The following is a 19,810-nucleotide window of genomic DNA, read 5'->3' on the forward strand; positions in this document are numbered from 1 at the left end:
GCAACTCCAGTCTGGGAATTTCATTATTTCAAATCTCAAGATGAATTTCCATCATACTGATTAAACCACTCAAACGGAAAAAATATATAAGAAAATTAGTTTAGAGGAATTTTAGCTTCTTAAGATTTTATATTGTTATTAAAAGGTTTCTCTTTTTTTAATATTATATTCAAAATACTTGATCTATCCAAACATGTAAAAATATGATTGTAAGAAATGTTTATCTTGTTTTGCGGGTACCCTTGTGCAAGAGCTTGTGTGGTTGCAAATGTAAACGCGGCTCCAGAGTCGTTTTGAGTCGAATGTGAATGTCTCCTTAAGGAAAAAGCAGATAATAAATATATATATATATTCAATTGTTTTCGACCTTTTTACAAACAAACATTACATATTTAGTGCAGGAGTTAATGGGGCTGTTGGGTCTTTTGCAAAAGTATGTGCTTGACCATTTGCCATTCCGATTCATTGTAGTTAAAGTCATTTTACACATTCATTGTGTCAATTTCAGGAGATTTTGCTGAAGTAGAAAGATCTGTGAAATTGAATTGGCTCTGAATCGCCAAGAAATAATAATTTAGCTATTTTTCTTCAGAGTGATCTGATCAATATTTATTTAGTAGTATGGGCTCACATTGTGTTCAGTGATGCACAACCTATTCTTAATTCACAGTTGCTCTAAACCAGAGGTGTCCAAACTTTTTTTCCCGAGGGCCACATGCAGAAAAACATAGGAAGGACTGGGCCACTCACCAGACGTGAGGTATACTGCCTCACTTCTACTGCACTGCTATTGGCAAAATTACGGTCAAGTCAGTATCCGCTGCCGCCGCCGCCCCGGATATGCTTATCTGCTGAAGATTCACTGTCATAGTTAGTAGCTGCTTTCTCTACCATAATCAACCTGGTGTTTGTACATACTTTTACCATTTAATATTCAAAGAATTCATTTTATATCTTGTTTTTTGATGCTGCAAATCATTATTTACTGTTTCCTTACTTTATGAACAAACATTTTGTATTTCTACATCACTTTTACACACATGGGTCAATATGAACTATACAGTATACTGTATTCACCACAGAACACCTGCCATATATTTCACACAGTTGCTTTTGCACATCTGATATGCATTATAAGTCTTATTTCACAATCCATTACTAGTGAGAAAGAGAAATATGTACAATAGTAATTAGCTGTTAGCTAGCTAGCTTATTTTCTGGCTAGTTAATTTCTAGTTTTATTTAGTTGATCTAGCTATGGCCATTTTCGTATGGCTTTCATCAGATCAACTTCTTATTGAGATGAGTGTCATCTAAACAAGATGGAGATATAAACTACCTCTCTATATTTGATTTCATCATATGGTGTGACCATGGCATGAGATCAAAGTTTGATTACACGCCATCAAAACATGAGGTTCTGTATCTCGGACATATTTGGTCCAATCGAGTCCAAACTAGACATGTAAGACAAGAGTCCCGGCCTGATGACATCGACACAGAAATCATGATCTAAATTCACAGCGCCACCTGCTGGCTACAGGAAGTGACATGTTTTATACTTTGATGCACTGCTCCTGGCTGCTTTACAACATACAGAGCACAAGAGCTCAGTCAAGTCATAGGATCAGGGTCAGAATTGTGACATTTCCTCAAACCTTGTAAACATTGAGGTGCGGCGAAGGTTCATCCTTCGCCAAAGGAGACGATGTTGTCATAACTCCACTGTGCATTGTCCTATAGTGGCCATTTTGGCTATTTTCCACTTATTTACTTTGACGAACTTGTCGTAGGGCTTTCATCAGATCAACTTCAACTTCTGGGAATGTCATCCCAACAAGAGGAGACGATGTTGTTATAACTCCACTGTGCATTGTCCTATCACCACCGAACTTCTGTCTCATGATCAGAGTCCAAGCCTGAACAGCTCTATGTGTCAATATTTCCTCAGGGTCATAGCGCCACCTACGGATTCACCATGAAACAGGAACTACTTTGTAAATCCACTCTGCATTATCCTACCGGCACCGTGCTACTGACCTATGATCACAATCCTGACCTGAACAGCTCCATATATTAATATTAGGGCATGGTCATAGTGCCACCTACTGATCAGTGTGAAAATGAAGATGATTTAACATTGTCCAATTGACACAAAATTGCTCACGCTACATCAGAGCCCCTACTTGAACAGATCTATTAGTCTATATGTACTAATACTGATGGCGCCCTCTACTGGCAACAGGAAACAAGCTTTGTTTTACAACTATCATTCAATTTACATAACATTTTCACAGTGTGATGTGCACTTGATAGTGTGGACCGTAATGAGCAAGTGTGCAAAACGCATGCAACGCGGAGACGTGCGCTTGGTCATTGATCGCTCTCTCCACTAACTGCAACAGGCTTCAAAATGTCTGTGCTCGGGCCCGTCAGTGCTATAAAGAAGCCCTAGTTTCAAATTGAGATTAGTTTTGTCATAATGTTACAAACTTGTTGTTGTAAGCTCTCTTTTTTTTCCTTCAACATGGCCCTAATACTCTGTTGTAGAAAAGATCATTAACATCAACAAACAGAGCAAATATAACAAAAATCCTGGTATGTGACTTTCAAAATTACAACATCCTACAACAGACTCTTACATTACCCACTCAGTCAGCCCTGTGATTGATTGATGTAATATGGGCACCATTTAAATGTGTTGTCTTTACTTGCGGCAAAGGATTTTTTTCAGTCAACTCAGCTGCAAACACAAATGTGAAACTGTAGCGAGGGAAATGATTCACACACAAACATCAAATCACTGTCAGAATCACGACCCATATTCCCTCCTAACGTCCTGACACATCACTGACGACTGATAGCGATTTTCTTTTAAAAACAGCGTTCAGTGAAGAGGATCAGTAAGTGACACATTGAAAGATTCCTCTCTCGGGGGCTTGTAGCTGTCAGGGTGATGGAGGAGGAGGGTATCAGGGTGACTGCAGGGAGATGCACCGTGTGTATCTTCACATGTCCATTTCCAGTATGCTCGTGTTCATGCGTGCCCTTCTGTTTATTAGGCCCCCCTTGTCAATATAGTGTGACAGTTTGTATTATACAAACTGTACATATATATACAACAGGGCTGAATGGTCACAAAGAAACGTCGGAAAACCCCCATTGAAATCTGAAAAGATACTTTTATTAGCAGAAATCAATATGACTGTTGCGTGAAATAGCCCAGCACAGTACTATGTCATGTGGGTCACTCCATTTGTCAGCCTCTAATGAACAACATTTACCGTAAGCCCAAGACTGTCACTGGTTTAATGTCACTTGCTCATAAGACCAGCCAGATGAGTGAGGAGCTATGAGAATAGACCTGTCCATCTCCATAGTCCACACATAAGCACAATCTCTTTCTTCTATTTTAAACATGATCCCAGGAGAACAGAGGGGATAAATACCAAAAGGGAAACAGGTAATGGTGACATATAGTGAGTTCAATGGAGAAATATCATGGGAGCTGTGTTTTTCATAGAACCAAATTACTTTGTTATATTTTGAAAGTTAGAATTTTAATATCTGATAAAATCCTAAAGAACATGGTTAAGGATCACAGAAAAGACAGATTTATGTGCGTCGGAGACCCTTTCTAAACTATTATATAGTTATAATTATGCTCAGATTTTTTTTAATTAAACTCCACAAATTATTATCTGAGAAATAAACAACAATTTTGCAATAAGAATTCCCTAGGTAGCAATGTTAAAAAAAGAGAAAAAATAGTCCTGTATCCCCCTTGTTCCTGATCCACAACGTTTAATGGATTCTTTCCAGACCCACTCCAAATCCTTCCATCAGGATTTGTTGTAATCCATACAGTAGTCTTTCCATAATCCTGCTTAATAATGGACAGACAGACAAACAAAAGAATAACCTCTTTTCATTGGGGGTTAGCAACCCAAGGCTCTGGAGCCACATGTGTCTCTTCAGCCCCTCGGCAGTGGCTCTTTGTGGCTTTGACCAAATATAACATGAAAAATAAATTTTCTTTTATTTAATTTTCTTATTATTGCGCAGTGGAAACTATTTCAAAGGGAACACATCTTATCTTGGAACTTGGGGTGATACTTTCACACTGATATAAAATTATATATATTTTGTCCACTAAAATAGGCATCATATCCTTTATACGTCTACTGCCCCTCGACGTAGTATCCGACTCAACCCCTCGGTAAGCTATCCATGGAAGAATCCCCCAAAGTCTTGGAGGATAAGAGCTTAATTCTGCATTGATGGATTCTTTTCCATTCACTGCCAACAATGGTGGCCTACCTGTGTGCTTGATATATGGAGGAAATTCTAAAAATTTCAGAACAAGCACACATCATATGCTGAATAGTACCAAGGTGGAGATGGGCTAAACCTGGAACCGCTGCAGAAAGCTGCGCAGAGCAAATATGTGTTCAAGAAGTGGATCAAGTCTCCACTGCTGCTGCTAGTTTCTTGGCAGCTAATAAGGAAAGGCATGGAAAGCTGTTCACAGATGGAGAATACATGATAGAATTGTTCATTAAAATATCAGAGCATCTTTTCTCGGACTTCAAAAACTAACGGGAGATTGTTCCGAAAATTACACATGTGTCTAACTGCGAAGACCACCAAGGACAGGGCCATTACAGTAACAACAAACATTACCAGTCAACAAATTGAGGACATCAATTCAGCTCCAGCATGCTCAATCGCCTGTGACGAGTCGGGTGATGCAAACAATATTAAGCAGACAGCCTTGTTATGCAGATAGTGAACTCTGGGGCCACAGGAAGAAATGATTGAGTTGATATCTCTTAAAGCCCAAAGGCTGGGGGAGGACATTTGTGAGGCTGTTTGATTTGGATTGTTTGAAAGACAAAGAATATAACAACATCCACATGGTGTCGGTGCTACCTATGGGGCACCTAGTATGAGAGGAGCACAGAATGGATTTGTGACTTAACTTCAGAAATGGCCGGAGCAAAAGCTACTCATGTTTCATTGCATTTCGCATCAAGAAGCACCGTATCTTGTGAGGAAACACCTTTTCAATCCTTCTGTCCACTTCACTTGTTATAGGTTGATTTTATTTCTAAATTCACTATGAAATATATTCGATATAGGTCGATATAACAATATAACTAAGTGAGGAAAAGAGAGATAAAAGATATACTCATGTATGTATTCTGGTATAGTATCACCCTTTAAGCTTAAAGCAAGGCTTGGTAGTCCTGGGAAATTGAGCAAGAGCAGACTACTAAAAAATGATACATCCCACCTCATGTCAGTCAAAGCTACATCCCCAAAACACATGAACGTGCACAGCCTGACAACTGCTTTGGTCTCTGCTTCAGAGACCAAAACAGTTGTATGTGTCTGTGTGTCTGTGGTGTTTGTGTCTCCCTGCCTCTCCGGCTGAAGAATCCTGTCATGCACCGTGAGAGCACGGAAAGGTGCCTGCAGGCTGGCAGGTCAGTTAGTGAGGTACAGATATGCCGACCAATCATTTCATTTGGTCTGAATGAAATGATTGCTCCATGTTTATTTCAGTCCTGCACAAGCCAGACACCAGGTGACTTTATTTATTGATGGTTTGGAAATGATGAGGATTTGAACTAATAGGATACAGTGTTACAAGCCTTCCTTAAAAGAGAGGTAGCTATAAGTGACGGGAATTTCTGAAAACGTATTGTTTCACCTGGGTGTCATTTCTCAGAAACAATTATTGGAGACATCAAGACATAATTACTAAGTACTATGTGTATTTACAGTTAATAATGCCCTGCCAAAACTGAACATCGGTCAATCAAGTATATGTAGTAACAGTGTACTTTTTCTAAAATTATATCAAAGCGTTTGAACATTATAAGCACAATGACATGAAAATGAATTGAGATGAATACTGCCAAAGGCTACTGGTTCAAATTAGTATTTCTAGATCAATTTTTTCAGAAAGTTGCCTTGCATTTCTTCTCTTGCAATGAAGATGTGAATTGAGGGATTGCTTGCTTGTTAGCAAGGATTTCATTCCAATAAGGAGACTACTCCCAAATCTGTGAAAAAAAGGGGCAATAAATCACCGGTGAAAAAAATCAGCTTTTTCTCAGAAACACGGAAATCAGATGTTTGATGCACAACTGAGCCGACTGTCTTCCCTTTCAAAAGTTGTGTTTGGTACTGCACTTAGAGGGCAGGGAATCTGCTCCATCTTTGAAGCTTAACTTCTGTCAGACACTAATCTTATTTAGAACACAAAGGACTTTGGCCTGTAATGTAGCCTCATGCATTAGACCTTCAGGACATGATATGGGGGAGGCTCCAATCAGAGCCCTCCCCTGCTGGGATTGACATTCTCCAGCTGAGATGTCCTGGCTCCCTGTTCTCTCTGACCTACCTGGCATTTCACTTGGAAAGTCCCTTTTTAGAATACAAGACCACCTCCCACACTGAGCCATCACAGCCACGCTGCAGCTCTCAACTGCCCTCACGACCACTGACAAACATGAGATTACTCACAGTTAACTGTGTTTGAACACAAGTAATTCTCTGATTAAATGTGAAAACAAAATCTCGCAAACTATTCATCTTATCAGTTTTACACTGGGCATGTGTATTGTCAGTGGTCCAAAGATTTGCAGTGTCAAATTTAATGTGATACGTTCAATATTAACAAAATGTGAACAAACAGGCGACCAGCACTCTGTAGCAATGTCAATGGGGCTGCCTCCACACAGTGTATCTTCAGTCTGCAGACCGAGTTGAATATGTCTTCTTCTTATATGTCCTCAAAGAAACTACAGCAGGCCGATAACTGGGTCAAACCATATGGGACTGATACAGATATTCAAAGGAGCTGATCTCCACCATTGAAACAATATTCATAGAATCACTTCCTGTTTGGCAGTTTGTCTACAAGTAAAGGTATAAGATTTGGTTTTCATTTGTTACCCCGCTCTCCCCTACTGGTTTGGAAATATTAACGCGTTAGATTACTCGTTACTGAAAAAAGTGATCCGATTAGACTAAGTTTTGCTACACTGTGCACTCTAAATATTGCATTCTCACATGCAACAATTCCTTTCTACTTTTTTATTTATTTGTTGTTATGTTTGGTTAATTTGTGCACATAAGGTGGTGGTGTATTTCCCAGGGGAAAGACTGGTCTGTTCTCTGCAGAGAGCTGACACGCAGGGTTTGGGACTTTATTATTACTCATTAATCTCACTTTGCAAAGGCAAATGTTGCGGTACGAACATCTGAGAGAGGCTATGAAACCATATACAACACAATTTATCATGAGGAAGCGTGTGACTTTCAAAATATGATCTTAACACAAAGTGCAACTTCTGTTGTGTCACTGCACATGATTTTTTTTATGCATGATGGATAATGCAGATTCCTGGGAAGTAAAAGTACCTTGCTGAAACAGTTGAAAGCTTAAGTGCACCATGTAAAGCTTTAAAGCTAATGTTACTCTGAAGGTGTGAACAGGCAGGTGCTAAATTTGAACTTGCAGATGCTAGGCCAGCGATAGAATGTCCGCTTTAGCACCCTTTCAGGCATTAACTAAAATGTTTTAATAAATTATTTTTTATGATTAAAAAAGTATAAATCATATGTCTCATAATCAGTCAAGTTTTATCCTCTGGTACCAAAAGGGGGCCCTCTAAATTAAACTGGTATTAAACAGAATTTTGTCCGAACTCATTTTCAGCAAATTAAAGGGATGACTGCAATCACACAGTTACTTCTAAAAATATAATTATTATAGACTATCTTGGCTATAACATAAATTTCAGTCAATTCCCCGCATTAGGGAGCCATTTTTATACTTGGCAGTCAGAGGCACATGGTGGGTTAATATTGGGGTTAATAGGTGCTTTGCTCACAAGAAAGGAGAGGTCATTTATTTCCCCCTGCCTCATTGTAATGATCCAGTTGCAGACTGCAGGGTGCAGGGCAGGCTGCCTTGAACACTCAGCATGTCTAATAGGATCCTGAGGAGAAGCGGCAGTTTGGGTGGCAGGCTGGCAGCCACTTATATAAGACAGAATTCAAACACAGGCCATTCTATCTGACTGCCTGTGTAACCAACATACACTGCACGCTGCCATCTGACAAATGCAACATGCTGACACTGCAGCCAAACCTGAGTCATCTTCCGAACTGTTCTTTTTTTAAGTTGGTGCTTCAGTGTTCAGTGACAATATGGAGATATTGTCACTGAATACTCAACCTTTCAGATATCAAATATCAGGTATGTGCTTACAGAGCAGATTATTGTTGTTATTTATTTTACTAGAAAAGTACACATTGTGAGAGCTAAATTTGGTTATCAAAATAAAATATAAAACATTAATATTTACAATATTAATATTAGATCATAAATTTTGTTGGTTAAAGTTCCCGCGGGGCACCACCCTTCAAAGGAGGGAAAAGATAGCCAATTTATTGATTAAGATCAGTCTCATTTAGATCTAGTCCAATTAGAAATCTCAATATTTTACTATTAAAGATTGTATAATGAACAGTGAAGGTTATGGAGTTCTTAACAGTGTAACGGTTGGCAAAATTCACTAATGCAATACTAATGACATAACATTTGTGAAAGAAAAACATTTATTATGAACATAATAAAGTATAAAAACACAAATGACTAAACAAACGTTCTCACTAACAAGGATGTGTATGTGAGTGTGTGTGTATGCAAATTAGGGGGCCTACCAAAATGGCTGACCAAATTTCACAACTCTTCTGGCATGCTTTCAAAATGGTGGTTTGACCCCCCTAAAGATAACAGCACCCCTTTTCTTCAGAAGTGGTTTTACAACTGGTAGCGAGGGGAAGAGATAAGTGTGTCTGTGTACATGTTAATGAGACTGAAAGAGTTAGAGAGATCCTGTGAAGAGCCTATCTAACATTTAACTTTCAATTAACTTATAAACACAATATCACAACATATATCAAACTTCTAAATGTCACACAGAATCAAATAGCGTAGTATAATTATTGAGCCCAGATTATGTTACCAGTCCATGGGAAAGGGGAAAAGAAGTTGCAGTCCAGTTTGCAGTTCTGTGACATCTCCTGGCTTTGTGTAAGGTATCTACCTTAGCGGTTCTGTGAGCGGTTGAGATCTGTTGCTTGTTGAAGCTTACCTACAGGACATTGACTCGCTGCTAGGAGGTTGTGAAAAGCTTGATTTGAAAGGAGGTTTCCTTGAGAAGATGAGCTGGAAAGCTGCACCTCTGACCTCCGGTTGTTGGGTTGCGAACAGAAAAAAGCTGGAGCAGCGTGGTTTCTCCCTCTCGCCGATGCAGTAGGAGAAGCCGGCAGCCTCACTCCTTGAAGAGTTGTGGAAAGAGAGCTGGAGCTTGGGGGATACCTCTCCTTATATTGGCCCCCTGACTTCACGGGTCCTGGGCAGAGTGACCAATAGGAGGTGAGCATTGTGACTTTTCACACCTATGTGTGAAGATACTGAAACACAAAGAGAACATGTTGCAACCTGGGAGACTGAGTTCGAGAGGCTTGCTCCAGACATGCGGCCATGTGGTATCCGGTTTGACCACACATGTAGGCCGAAAAGGAGGCCTGTGGTTTGCACAAAAACCATGGCCCAACATGGGCTACTTCATCAAAGAGCTCAGTCCTTGTTTGCTTATTGCCCAAGTACTGCTGGATGGACACTCTAATATGTTTTGTAAGGCCTGAGTATAGCAACACAGCCTCCCCAACTGCAGTAGCCAAGACAGATCAGACAGATCATGGAGACAACAGCAAAGATTTTATAAAGACTACAGCCAAAGTTAGACTAGCTGTCTTAACAACAGGCTCTAATCTTCACAGAGCCTGACTGGAGAGACGTATTTAGGTTATTAAACAAACAGCAATGAGGGTTCAGGTCCAAGGAAGCAGTATCTATCAGCTTGATCTGAATTTTTTTCAAAAACTAAAATAAATGGGTCAGGAATTTACCCAGAGTCTGCCTTTCACACATGCACAACACAGCGGGAGGTTCTCTGCACAGACACCTACACAACAGCAACAAATCCTCCACATTATTCAGACAAGAGGTGGAGCAGCTGGGTGCAGGAGACAGAGGCAGGAAGCAACGTATTAATTCTGCTCTGTAGATCACATGATTTTCTTGACAACACACAGACACCTGTCAAAGCTCTTATCACCACAAAGTCTCTTGACATCTTCGTCACTCTACTTTTCACACCTATGATAACCAACCCCAATCTGCATGTCTTTAGATTGATAATATGCCAGTCACGATGAAATTTGATGTTACAACAAAAGAAAGTAAGAGGCAACTGACTGGATCGTATACTGTATATAAAGATTGACAACATGACACCTCCCAAATGTGAATCATCTTGATCACCATCATAAATCCTGTCTCTGCCATGTTAGTAAATGGGACATGGACCTAAACATGACATGGGGCAAAAAATAGGTAAATGTTAAATAAATTAATTTCCCCAGTAAGCTTACTTTCAATTACTAATTTGATCCTAAAAAAAAGATGTCAGGATTGACATCTGAGACTGACTTGTGATTGGTCAAACAAGCAAATTGTCAGGCCCTCAACAGCTACACACCCCGATCACTACTGCATCAATTGGCATCGAAGGCACAATATGGTGGCAAATGTGTTTGGGATATTTGAACTTCACATGTTGTATAACAGGAGAAAACCACATCACATGAGTAAATAACACATTCCTCCTCAGACAGATATCATTAATTAGCATCAGAACACTCAGTCCACTTCAGTCTGGTTTGCTGCTTGCCAGTAGTTTATTGTCGCCAATGTTAGCTAAAGCAAACTTTAGCTCACTTCTACTTTGTAGCTGATCTTATTGAGTGAGTTCACTGACTTTGTCAACCCTCTCTTCTCCACTTATCCCAATCCAGTGGCAACTGTTCAGCAAAAATTACAAAAATGTCTGATCATTACTGAGGTGAAAAAACAAAAAAGTTCCAATTACAAGAAGACGTGAAAATGGCTGATGGTCAGATATATTACATTTATGAGTACAAAATGATAACCTCCTTCTTCTAGTCCTGCTTTGGCTTGTACACTTGCTGTGTACACACAAAACTTGTTATAGACAACTTGTCTTGTAATAGAGGAATCTTGAAACTGTTGAGGTTTGTACATTGTATCACCAACAGGGGGTCACAGATTACAGGATCTAAGACCTCATCTGTCTGGTCTAAAAACGAACCCTTGTCATGAAAACATGTGTGTGAGGTTACATGGTAAATGAGGTGATATACGATACTATACATGATTTAAAAAATGAATTAGTTCCATGTTAGAAATGTGCACCTTGACCGAAAGGATCTAAAATATAATAAATATAACATACATAGGAACTGACAGAAGGTTTACTTAATCAGATACATTACAATTTGCATGAATTATAAATAAAAGTTTTAGTAACTTAATTATTGGAAGATCTTAAATATGTTTAATATATGCTTACATCTGTGTTTAAATGCAATATAAGATGTAAAATTATTCAATAATTTAACTCTAAAATTTGGCTTAAAGAGTGTTTTATGAAGAGCAAAGTCTTCTCTTTATTTTATTTTGTTTAATTTACTTGAATAATGTTGTAAAACGTCTCCCTAAGATTTCCCCCTCTTGTGCTCTCACTGGTTGTAGCTGTAGTCATTTGGTCCAAAACACCTTTTCACTCTGCTGGAGCTAGACTCCCTGACTGATACAGATATTTAGCCTGTTGGGCGTCTGCAATGCATCAGCGAGTCTCTTGGATCGTGTCTTTGAAATGTTCTCAAACAGCGATGGAGTGCTGAGTCTCCTGTGCTGAGTATACACTGATTTGACTCGAATCTCTGCTGCTTTCTCGAAGATCGCTCTTAAAATTGTGTAGTGTAAAGTGAGCACAGGACAAAAAATGAAAGTGACACTTGTTGCAATTACAAACAACAGCATGGTCTCATTTCTCTCCAATTTCAAAGAAGTCTCAAACAGGATTCTCTACATTTAGGTAAATGTAGAGAATCTAAAGTAAGACTAGATATAAATAGGTCACTCATTCCATCCATCCATCATCTATACCACTTATACTTTGATGGTCACTGTTGGAGTGTGCTGTTTATTGAGTTTCAAAATGTGTGCACATTAAAAATAAAAATTTTACTCTAAATATTGGCGCCAAACCAAGCTGACAGTGGGTTAGTGGGGGGGGGGGGGGGGGGGATACATCACTTCTTTACGTACAGCATTTTGCAACCTGCAATGGCGTTTAGTTTTTCCTTTAATCTTGTTGAGTTTGGGCTGCAGGAGAGTCAGTGAAGACGGTCCTGGAATATCATCTTCTAACTTTGTATTTACACATTAATTATTTTTGTTGGTTTTAGTGTCTTGATGTAATTGAAATATAATTAGATCTCCTAATGCAAATGAAGTACTCGTCAAACTGAGACGGTTTCAGATCTTGATATAAATTGGAACAATGTTGATAATCACCAGAGGCTTTTCCCTTCTTGCCTTGTAGTTTTCTAATTGCTCTGCACAATGGGTCTCCCCTTCTATTTCTGTCCCACTGTGACGTCAAGCAGCTTTCACGTACAGTATAAAATATTTAAAGCAGATCTGACTTGATGCTGCTGCCTGTGTGTCTTAACATAATAATTCTGTACACAGACGCCATTCTTCCTCACTCTCCCCTGACCCGTTTCCCTTTTCCACTCAGGTCTCTGATTTGAAAAGAAACCTCTGTGTCAAGCATGTGAGCCAAAAAGGAAACCACCTCATTACCACCTGCAGTGGTAATGCAGAGCCCTTTAGACATCAAGTCAAGTAATCACCTTCAGATAGCCTATTCTGACCGTTCATCAGCACTCATGCAGTAATGAGACTTGGGGCTAAATTAGAAAGTTTTAAGATGCTGAGTAAGCAGTAAAGTGAGGATCAAAGGTTGGCTTGTTTGAAAAACTGCATTTTTTCCGACGAAAGGAAAAAGAGGATGAAGTTAATGTCACAACATCAGAATGACACTTCAGCTTTGAGATTGTTTCTTGTCATTTGAAATGCTTGTTTCGTGGAACAGGCTCGGCTAGTGTGCCATTTTGAAAAACCTTCTATGCCATTAGAGAACTGTGAGTTAAGTTATATCCCATTCTAAGAGCTATTGTTCCCCTGGAAGAAGAGGACCAATGATCTTGCCTTGTCAGCACTGGGAAAAGTGGGGAAAGCTAAATGGATGGCAGCTGGGTTTAGTTTTAATACCTCTTCCAGCATGACATCACAATGTATGCCTAAACAAATAAAGTTTGTAATCCATATGATTTTCTTAACATCATTTTATTACTATTTATGGTCAACATTCCCACATAGAAATTATGATGATTTAGAACATAAACATATGCTGCAGGACAGCACTGTTAACTGTTCTGAACCTGATTGTTAGGAATGGGCGGTTCTCCTGTCCTGTGTTGATGCTCCACAGCTATTTCAGAATGATTCCTTGTCATTTAGTGAGTCCTCCTCAAACAGTTCTACACTATACAGACAATTTTTATTGTTTGACTGCAGTCTATGGAGCAGAGTGAAGTAAGTTCATCCTACCGGTTTTATCCACAATGAAGTCTTTTAAACATGGAAGTGAGTTATTGCTTTTGAGATGGGATTAATGAGTCAAAGCTGGAAAAGAGAGGAGCACTGGTATGAAGCATATAAAACCAAACAGGAGTGCTCGACAATTCGGGCATCTTCAGCGCTGAAGTGACCATGAGCATCAAGACAGTGTGAAAACAAATATTGACTAGTGCAGCTTTAAGGATTATAATAATTGTAATTATTTAAATTATTTATTTACCTAATCAGAAAATTTGAGTGAAGGTGTTTCAAAACAAAAGCTTCAAAGTGACCATAATGGTACATTCACACAAAAAGTGAAGCAAACGCAGCCTAACCTGCCCTCAGTGCAGGGTCACACAAACACACATTCGCTTCCAGTGGCCAATCCTGTGGCTTTGGGTGGAGTTCAACTTTGGTGAACTTTGATCAGAGATACTCACTTCACATTCAGATATGTGAGACATTAAAACATTTTTTAAGTGATGCCCAGTTTACATATAAAAAAAACTCATTCAGTGATCCAGTTTACCCAGTGAGGTGTAATTATCAAGGAATAAGAACCTGAATGTCTGTAGAATCTTTTTTCTCTCACCAGCCAGGAGGGTAGTTGTAATGAAGTCTGAAGTGTTTAGATCAGTCAGTTAACTTTCAGTAAACAAACAAGCTCTATTACAGCTTTCTGACAACATTGATGATGCCTCACTCCAGTGAATGGGGCTGGACCCACCTGAGTTGACTACAGTCACTGTTACAAGGATTAATTACACCAGCTTGAGAGAGGCCTGCTGGATAACTGTGACCGACCATCATCGCCATAACACTAACACAAACGTCAGCAATGAAGCCCTCAGAGCAGTGTGACATTTAGCTTCTCATGCTCTTTAACAAAAGAATTATCACTTCACCAAGTCGTACAGTGAGATGATAATGGTGAGTTTCACTGGCTCTCTTTACTGTACCCCTCGTCTTCCTTTTATTTTGGTAATCTCTGTCTCTGGCAAAGACTTCAATAATTCACCAAATAAATGCCATCACTTCACATTAGACATTTCCTGTCTGCAGCACTTATTTGATCATGAATACATTTCATTTAGTTGCAGCTGTTTATCAGGTTCATAATAAGAAGCATCTTTTAACTGAGGCATATGCTGCAACAACCAACAGGAAAATAATAAAAACTAAAAAACTTCCCCTCAATTAATTTATTAAACCTTACTTTTTTTTATTATAGCTTGACTGAAAAAAGATATCCCAACAATCTTTTGTATGTTAACTCGCATTGACTTTTGTGTTCTGCCTTGAGTGATAGATAGGATTCCTGTTTGTCTTCCTCTCCTCGTCTCATCAGGGCTGTTCCAAACAGAGTCTACTCAGCGCATCCATGTGATGTGAGAGTTGCACTCTCTCCAAAGCACTCAGAATAAATCCTGGTGCTGCTGGTTGCTGCGCCCCCACGCACTTCTACACCCACAGCACATGCTAATTCTTCTTCAAGGAAAAAAGAGCTGGTCCGTGCACGGTAAAGACGCACGATGCTGACTGACAGCAGGAGGAAAAGTCTGATAATGAATAGAAACCGGCTGGAAATACGCGCAGTGATTTCCGAGGCTCATAAACAAACTGACTTTATTATAAAACAGGTATAAATAGCTTAATGCAACAAAAAAAAAAAACCTCAGTGCTTAACAAGTGAATGTTGTAAGAAGACGCTTGTTTCTTACCTGCAGGAGACGGTGACTTCAATCTTTGTAGCAGGTACGATGGAGTTGAGTGGGTCGAAATCTCCTATTGTCGCCATGGCTCAGGCTTTCTATAATCACTCAGTCTATCAATCAATCACTCAATCCTCGAAGTTTGCACTTATAGCACAGCTGTAAAAAACACTCTGTGTTGGCTCCACAGCTGGATGAGAGACTGAAGCAGCCGGAGCCGGTTGTAGTAATAGTTGCTGCTGACGGTGGCTGGAGCACAGCGGAGGGTAAAGAGACATACCTGAGAACGAGAGAGGGGGAGGGACAGAGAGAGAGAGAGAGAGAGAGCGAGAGAAAGAGAGAGAGAGACCAGATTCTCTCACTCCCCTGCCTCTTATTTCTCTCCATCCATCGCCAGGTGGAGGCAGAGACCTCCTCCACTTCTTCTATCGGCGCCTGGCCGCTACTTACGGTCTAGGTATGGCGGGTGATTGTTGCCACAGGCAGAGGAGACGCAGCAGCAGCTGGAAACGGCTTTTACAGAACATTATTCGGTTTATACACTTGACCCGTTAATTACTGTTTTACGTTGTACAAACATCAGCTAAGAAACAATCAACTGAGATTTGCTCATGATTAATCAGGGGGGTGCATCAGTGGGACCTTAAATACGCAGCTCCACTCCACAATCTATCAACAGGTTCTGGTCACTTTTCACAGTGGGAGGTACTGGATATGCAACGTCTGCCTTAATGTACAATCATTGGTCAAACACGTGAACTTGGTTGGACCATCAGTATAAAATGTGGGGATGATACAGTGGACATCAACTGAATCAACAGTGTTAAATGCCGGGACACCAAATTAAAAAGATGTGTATATATCTATATCTAACATATCTATTCTCATTGGGCCTGACCGCTTTTGTTACACTGTTGTTAGTGTGCTTTCAATTTGTTTATAATAGATCCCGCTCCAAAAAATTTTTTTAGAATCAGTTTAACAGTGTATGTTTTGGCCCAAATGATGCACAATACTCAACAGAGTCATTTGTAAATTACCTTTGATGCTGCTCTCGGAGATGACGGGAAAAGACAGGCATGTGATCAGAGAGTTCAGGTCAAAATCAGGAGTGTCCGGAGATACAGACTCGACCGGAAGGCTCAGGCTGAATGAGCCAACGCAGGGATCAGATGAGTAGATCGTGGAGCAGGAAAACAGCTTGGAATACATAGAAGGATAGAGCATGCAGAAGAGAAGAGAAACTCTCACAGTGGTTTCAGGGATCTTCACAGAAATGTACAGTCCAAGAGGGAAGAAACACAGGTTGACAGGTAAGAACGCAAAATAGCGAACCAGAATCACAGAGACAGATTTTATGTTCGGGAACAGAAGGTTGAGGTTTTTCAAGGAATCAGGCAAGGCAGGTCAGACAGGGACACGCAGGGTCGGCAACGTGGAATAAGTCTGAGGATAAACACTGGAGAGTCTTGCATGGGATATGTTGAAGAACAATGTGCCAGTGAGTGAGTGTGTGAGTGACCATGGGTTTAATACTGATCAGAAACAGGTAAGTGGGTATGTGAAACGGAAAAATGAATCGAGGGAAAGTAAACTGAGAATTGCTGAACTGTTTACTGAGCTTTACAGTTTTTCACAATTGTTAACACACGTTTTTCAAAACAATAACGGCTTTCTCAAAACTGCACACAGACAACTGAAAACCTCACACACAAAATGCTAAACCTGACACTCCCTTTGCAAGATGACTCTTTGCCATCAAATCTCTTACCTGTTCACAAAATGGAGCTCGTGTTTTCATTTGGTACACACACCCATATTTTCAAATGACACACACATACCATTCATTGGGAACACACAACTAAGCATTTGCTTGCACACTACCAACCATTTACAGCACACTGAAGTGCAAAATTGAAAACACAATCATCAAAATGGAACACACCATATGAATGAATGAGCCATTTCTCCTTTTGTAAAATGTCTCAGTTTAGGCCTACTTTTTTCATAGTCAAACATAAAACAGCACAAAAATATGCAGCATAAAAAGGTTTATTTCGGTACACACAGAGAACAGTACAGAACTGTAAACCGGCCTACTCACCCCCCCCCCCCCCCCTTCACAAAAATTACAGTTTTTCACAATTGTTAACACGCGTTTTTAAAATCAATAACGGCTTTCTCAAAACTGCACACAGAAAACTAAAAACCTCACACACACAATGCTGACAGGCCTCGACACTCACGTCGCCACAGGCCTCCTCCATGGCCTGGAGCAGTGGGACCCGGTCCTGTGGGTTCCGTTCATATGCCTTCCACCTCCAAGCTGAAAATAATTCCTCAATGGGATTCAGGAAAGGAGAATAAGGTGGAAGGTATAGAATGGAAAAATGTGGGTGGTCCTGGAACCACTCCCACACTTGAAAGCTCACATTGTCCCGGATGACAACGTGATTGATCCACTGTGGGTCATCTGGTCAGGTGGTACCAGCAGGTCATGCAGGCCATCCAGGAAGACGAGGAGACGGGCAGCGTTATAGGCCCCTAGGTGGGCATGACGGTGCAACATCCCATGGTGATTCATTGCAGCACACATTGTGATGTTCCCACCACGCTGGCCGGGGACCTCAACAATGGCCCGCTGACCAGTGAGGTTTCTGCCCTGTCGCCTCCTCTTCACCAGGTTGTATCCCACCTCATCAATAAAGATGTACTGGTACAACACATGAGCTGTGTCATGCTCCTGGATCAGCATGAGAATGCAAGTTACAGTATGGACACAGAGAGGTCAACACAGTGGGCTACAGTGAGACACTGTAGAAAAGGAACAATATTGGATTACAGGTACAATACATACATGTGTCAGTGCTGAATGTATGGTACACACAAGCACAAACTCTCACCATAACTCCTTTATGGCTGTGTTCCATTCAAATGGGACCCTGAACACTTGTTTCATCAGCATGGCATTCCTATGAAGAATACAGTCCAATGACGGTCTGGACGTTTCTAAATGTAGCATGGTCAGCCAGGATCCTAGTTTTTATTTGTCTGAGTGTGATAGAGTTGTTCTCACAAACCATATCTACAGTTTCAGTCTCCTGTTCGGCTGTGTAAATGCTGTGAAATTGCTCAACAGACCTGAATGTTTAGAGATTTGAGTATTTGTGTGTTGTAGGTTGATGCTTTGAGATTTTACTTGAGAAGTGTGTGCAACAACTGAACATTGTGTGTAGTGTTTTGACAACAAGGTGATGTGTAATTGACATCAGAGTGTAAACAAGGAAAGTCAGAGTCTAATGCAGATAAGGGAGTGTGAAGTAGTGCCAAATTGGGGCGAGCGATTGGTACATGAAGTGAAGGTTGTGCAAATTGTGCCGAATTTTCGCTTTTTGTGTGTTAACAACTGAGAAAAACTGTAAGCAAAGAGCAGATACTCAGCGGCATGGCCAATGCTTACTTCGAAATTATATAATGAATTTGTGTGCAAGTCAGTAGAGGATCATCAGCAGTGTTGCCATGTGTACGATAATTGTTGTATATGTAAGATTATTTAGCCCTCTATACAATGTACGCTCAATAATGCTAAAATTTCCAAGATCAACGATAATTTAATCCTTTTGTGTGATGCACCAATAAGTCACTTAGCCATGATCATGTGACATGACCTTTTTGAACCACATTTTGGAGCAGGGTTTCAAAACAACTGCGCCTGTGTAACGATCTGGCAGTTAAGATTTTGTAGAAGTGTTTTCTGTTAACTGTAGATCTGTTGTTTTGTGTTTGAGTTATTTTCATGTGTGCATTCTGTTTCCTGTTTTATTTTGTAGTCTCTGTTCCTTGTGGGTTGTTTCGGTCTTCACTTCCTGTCTTGGTGAGTGTTAGTCTAACTCCTCATGTGTTGCACCTGTGGCCAATTACCCCTGCCTTCCCTGTGTATATAAAGGCCAATGTATGCTTCTGCGTTTTGACGGACACGGACAGATAGGACCGCCCTCTCCAACGTGGAACGCCCTCTGCGTGCCTCTCCGAGGCTCCTCGGAGAGCTTTTCGTGCCGTGCTCATTTTTCTAACTATACGTCGAAATGACGGACAGCCCACGGATAGCACTTGGCTGTGATTGGTCCGCTAACGCCAGCATTTCGGAATGGAAACTTCCTGTTCCATTCCCTACATCACAATAAACCAAAATCACAACTACGACTCTATGATTAATGATTGTGACAAGTGTGTTAAGCCAGCGGCGTTGTCCGGCTGACGGTGGCTGGTTAGAGCACTTACAGCATGTGTGTACGGTCACATGAGGTTATAACGAACTTTGATAACGGGGGTAGCGGGCTAGCCACCATGCTAACTGCGGTGGGAACAGCGCAAAAAACCCGCTGACTTTAATCCCACGGCTCATGACACTGTTTCTCAAACACCGTCAGGTTAGAAGCAAACACTTGGTAGTAGC

At 40.4% G+C, this 19,810-nt stretch overlaps 1 protein-coding gene across 1 annotated transcript in view; it reads right to left on the reverse strand.

The window, feature by feature from the left end:
* LOC128446590 (copine-9-like) overlaps nucleotides 1-15,440 on the reverse strand; it is a 211,097-nt gene extending 195,657 nt beyond the window's left edge. Inside the window, exon 1 of the mRNA XM_053429640.1 lies at nucleotides 15,364-15,440. Within this exon, the coding sequence (XP_053285615.1) occupies nucleotides 15,364-15,440 (77 nt within the window). The remainder of the gene's footprint in view (nucleotides 1-15,363) is intronic.
* Nucleotides 15,441-19,810: the final 4,370 nt, after the last annotated feature.

This window comes from Pleuronectes platessa, chromosome 2 (genome assembly GCF_947347685.1).
Source record: "Pleuronectes platessa chromosome 2, fPlePla1.1, whole genome shotgun sequence".
In the NCBI taxonomy this organism is placed as follows: Eukaryota; Metazoa; Chordata; class Actinopteri; order Pleuronectiformes; family Pleuronectidae; genus Pleuronectes; species Pleuronectes platessa.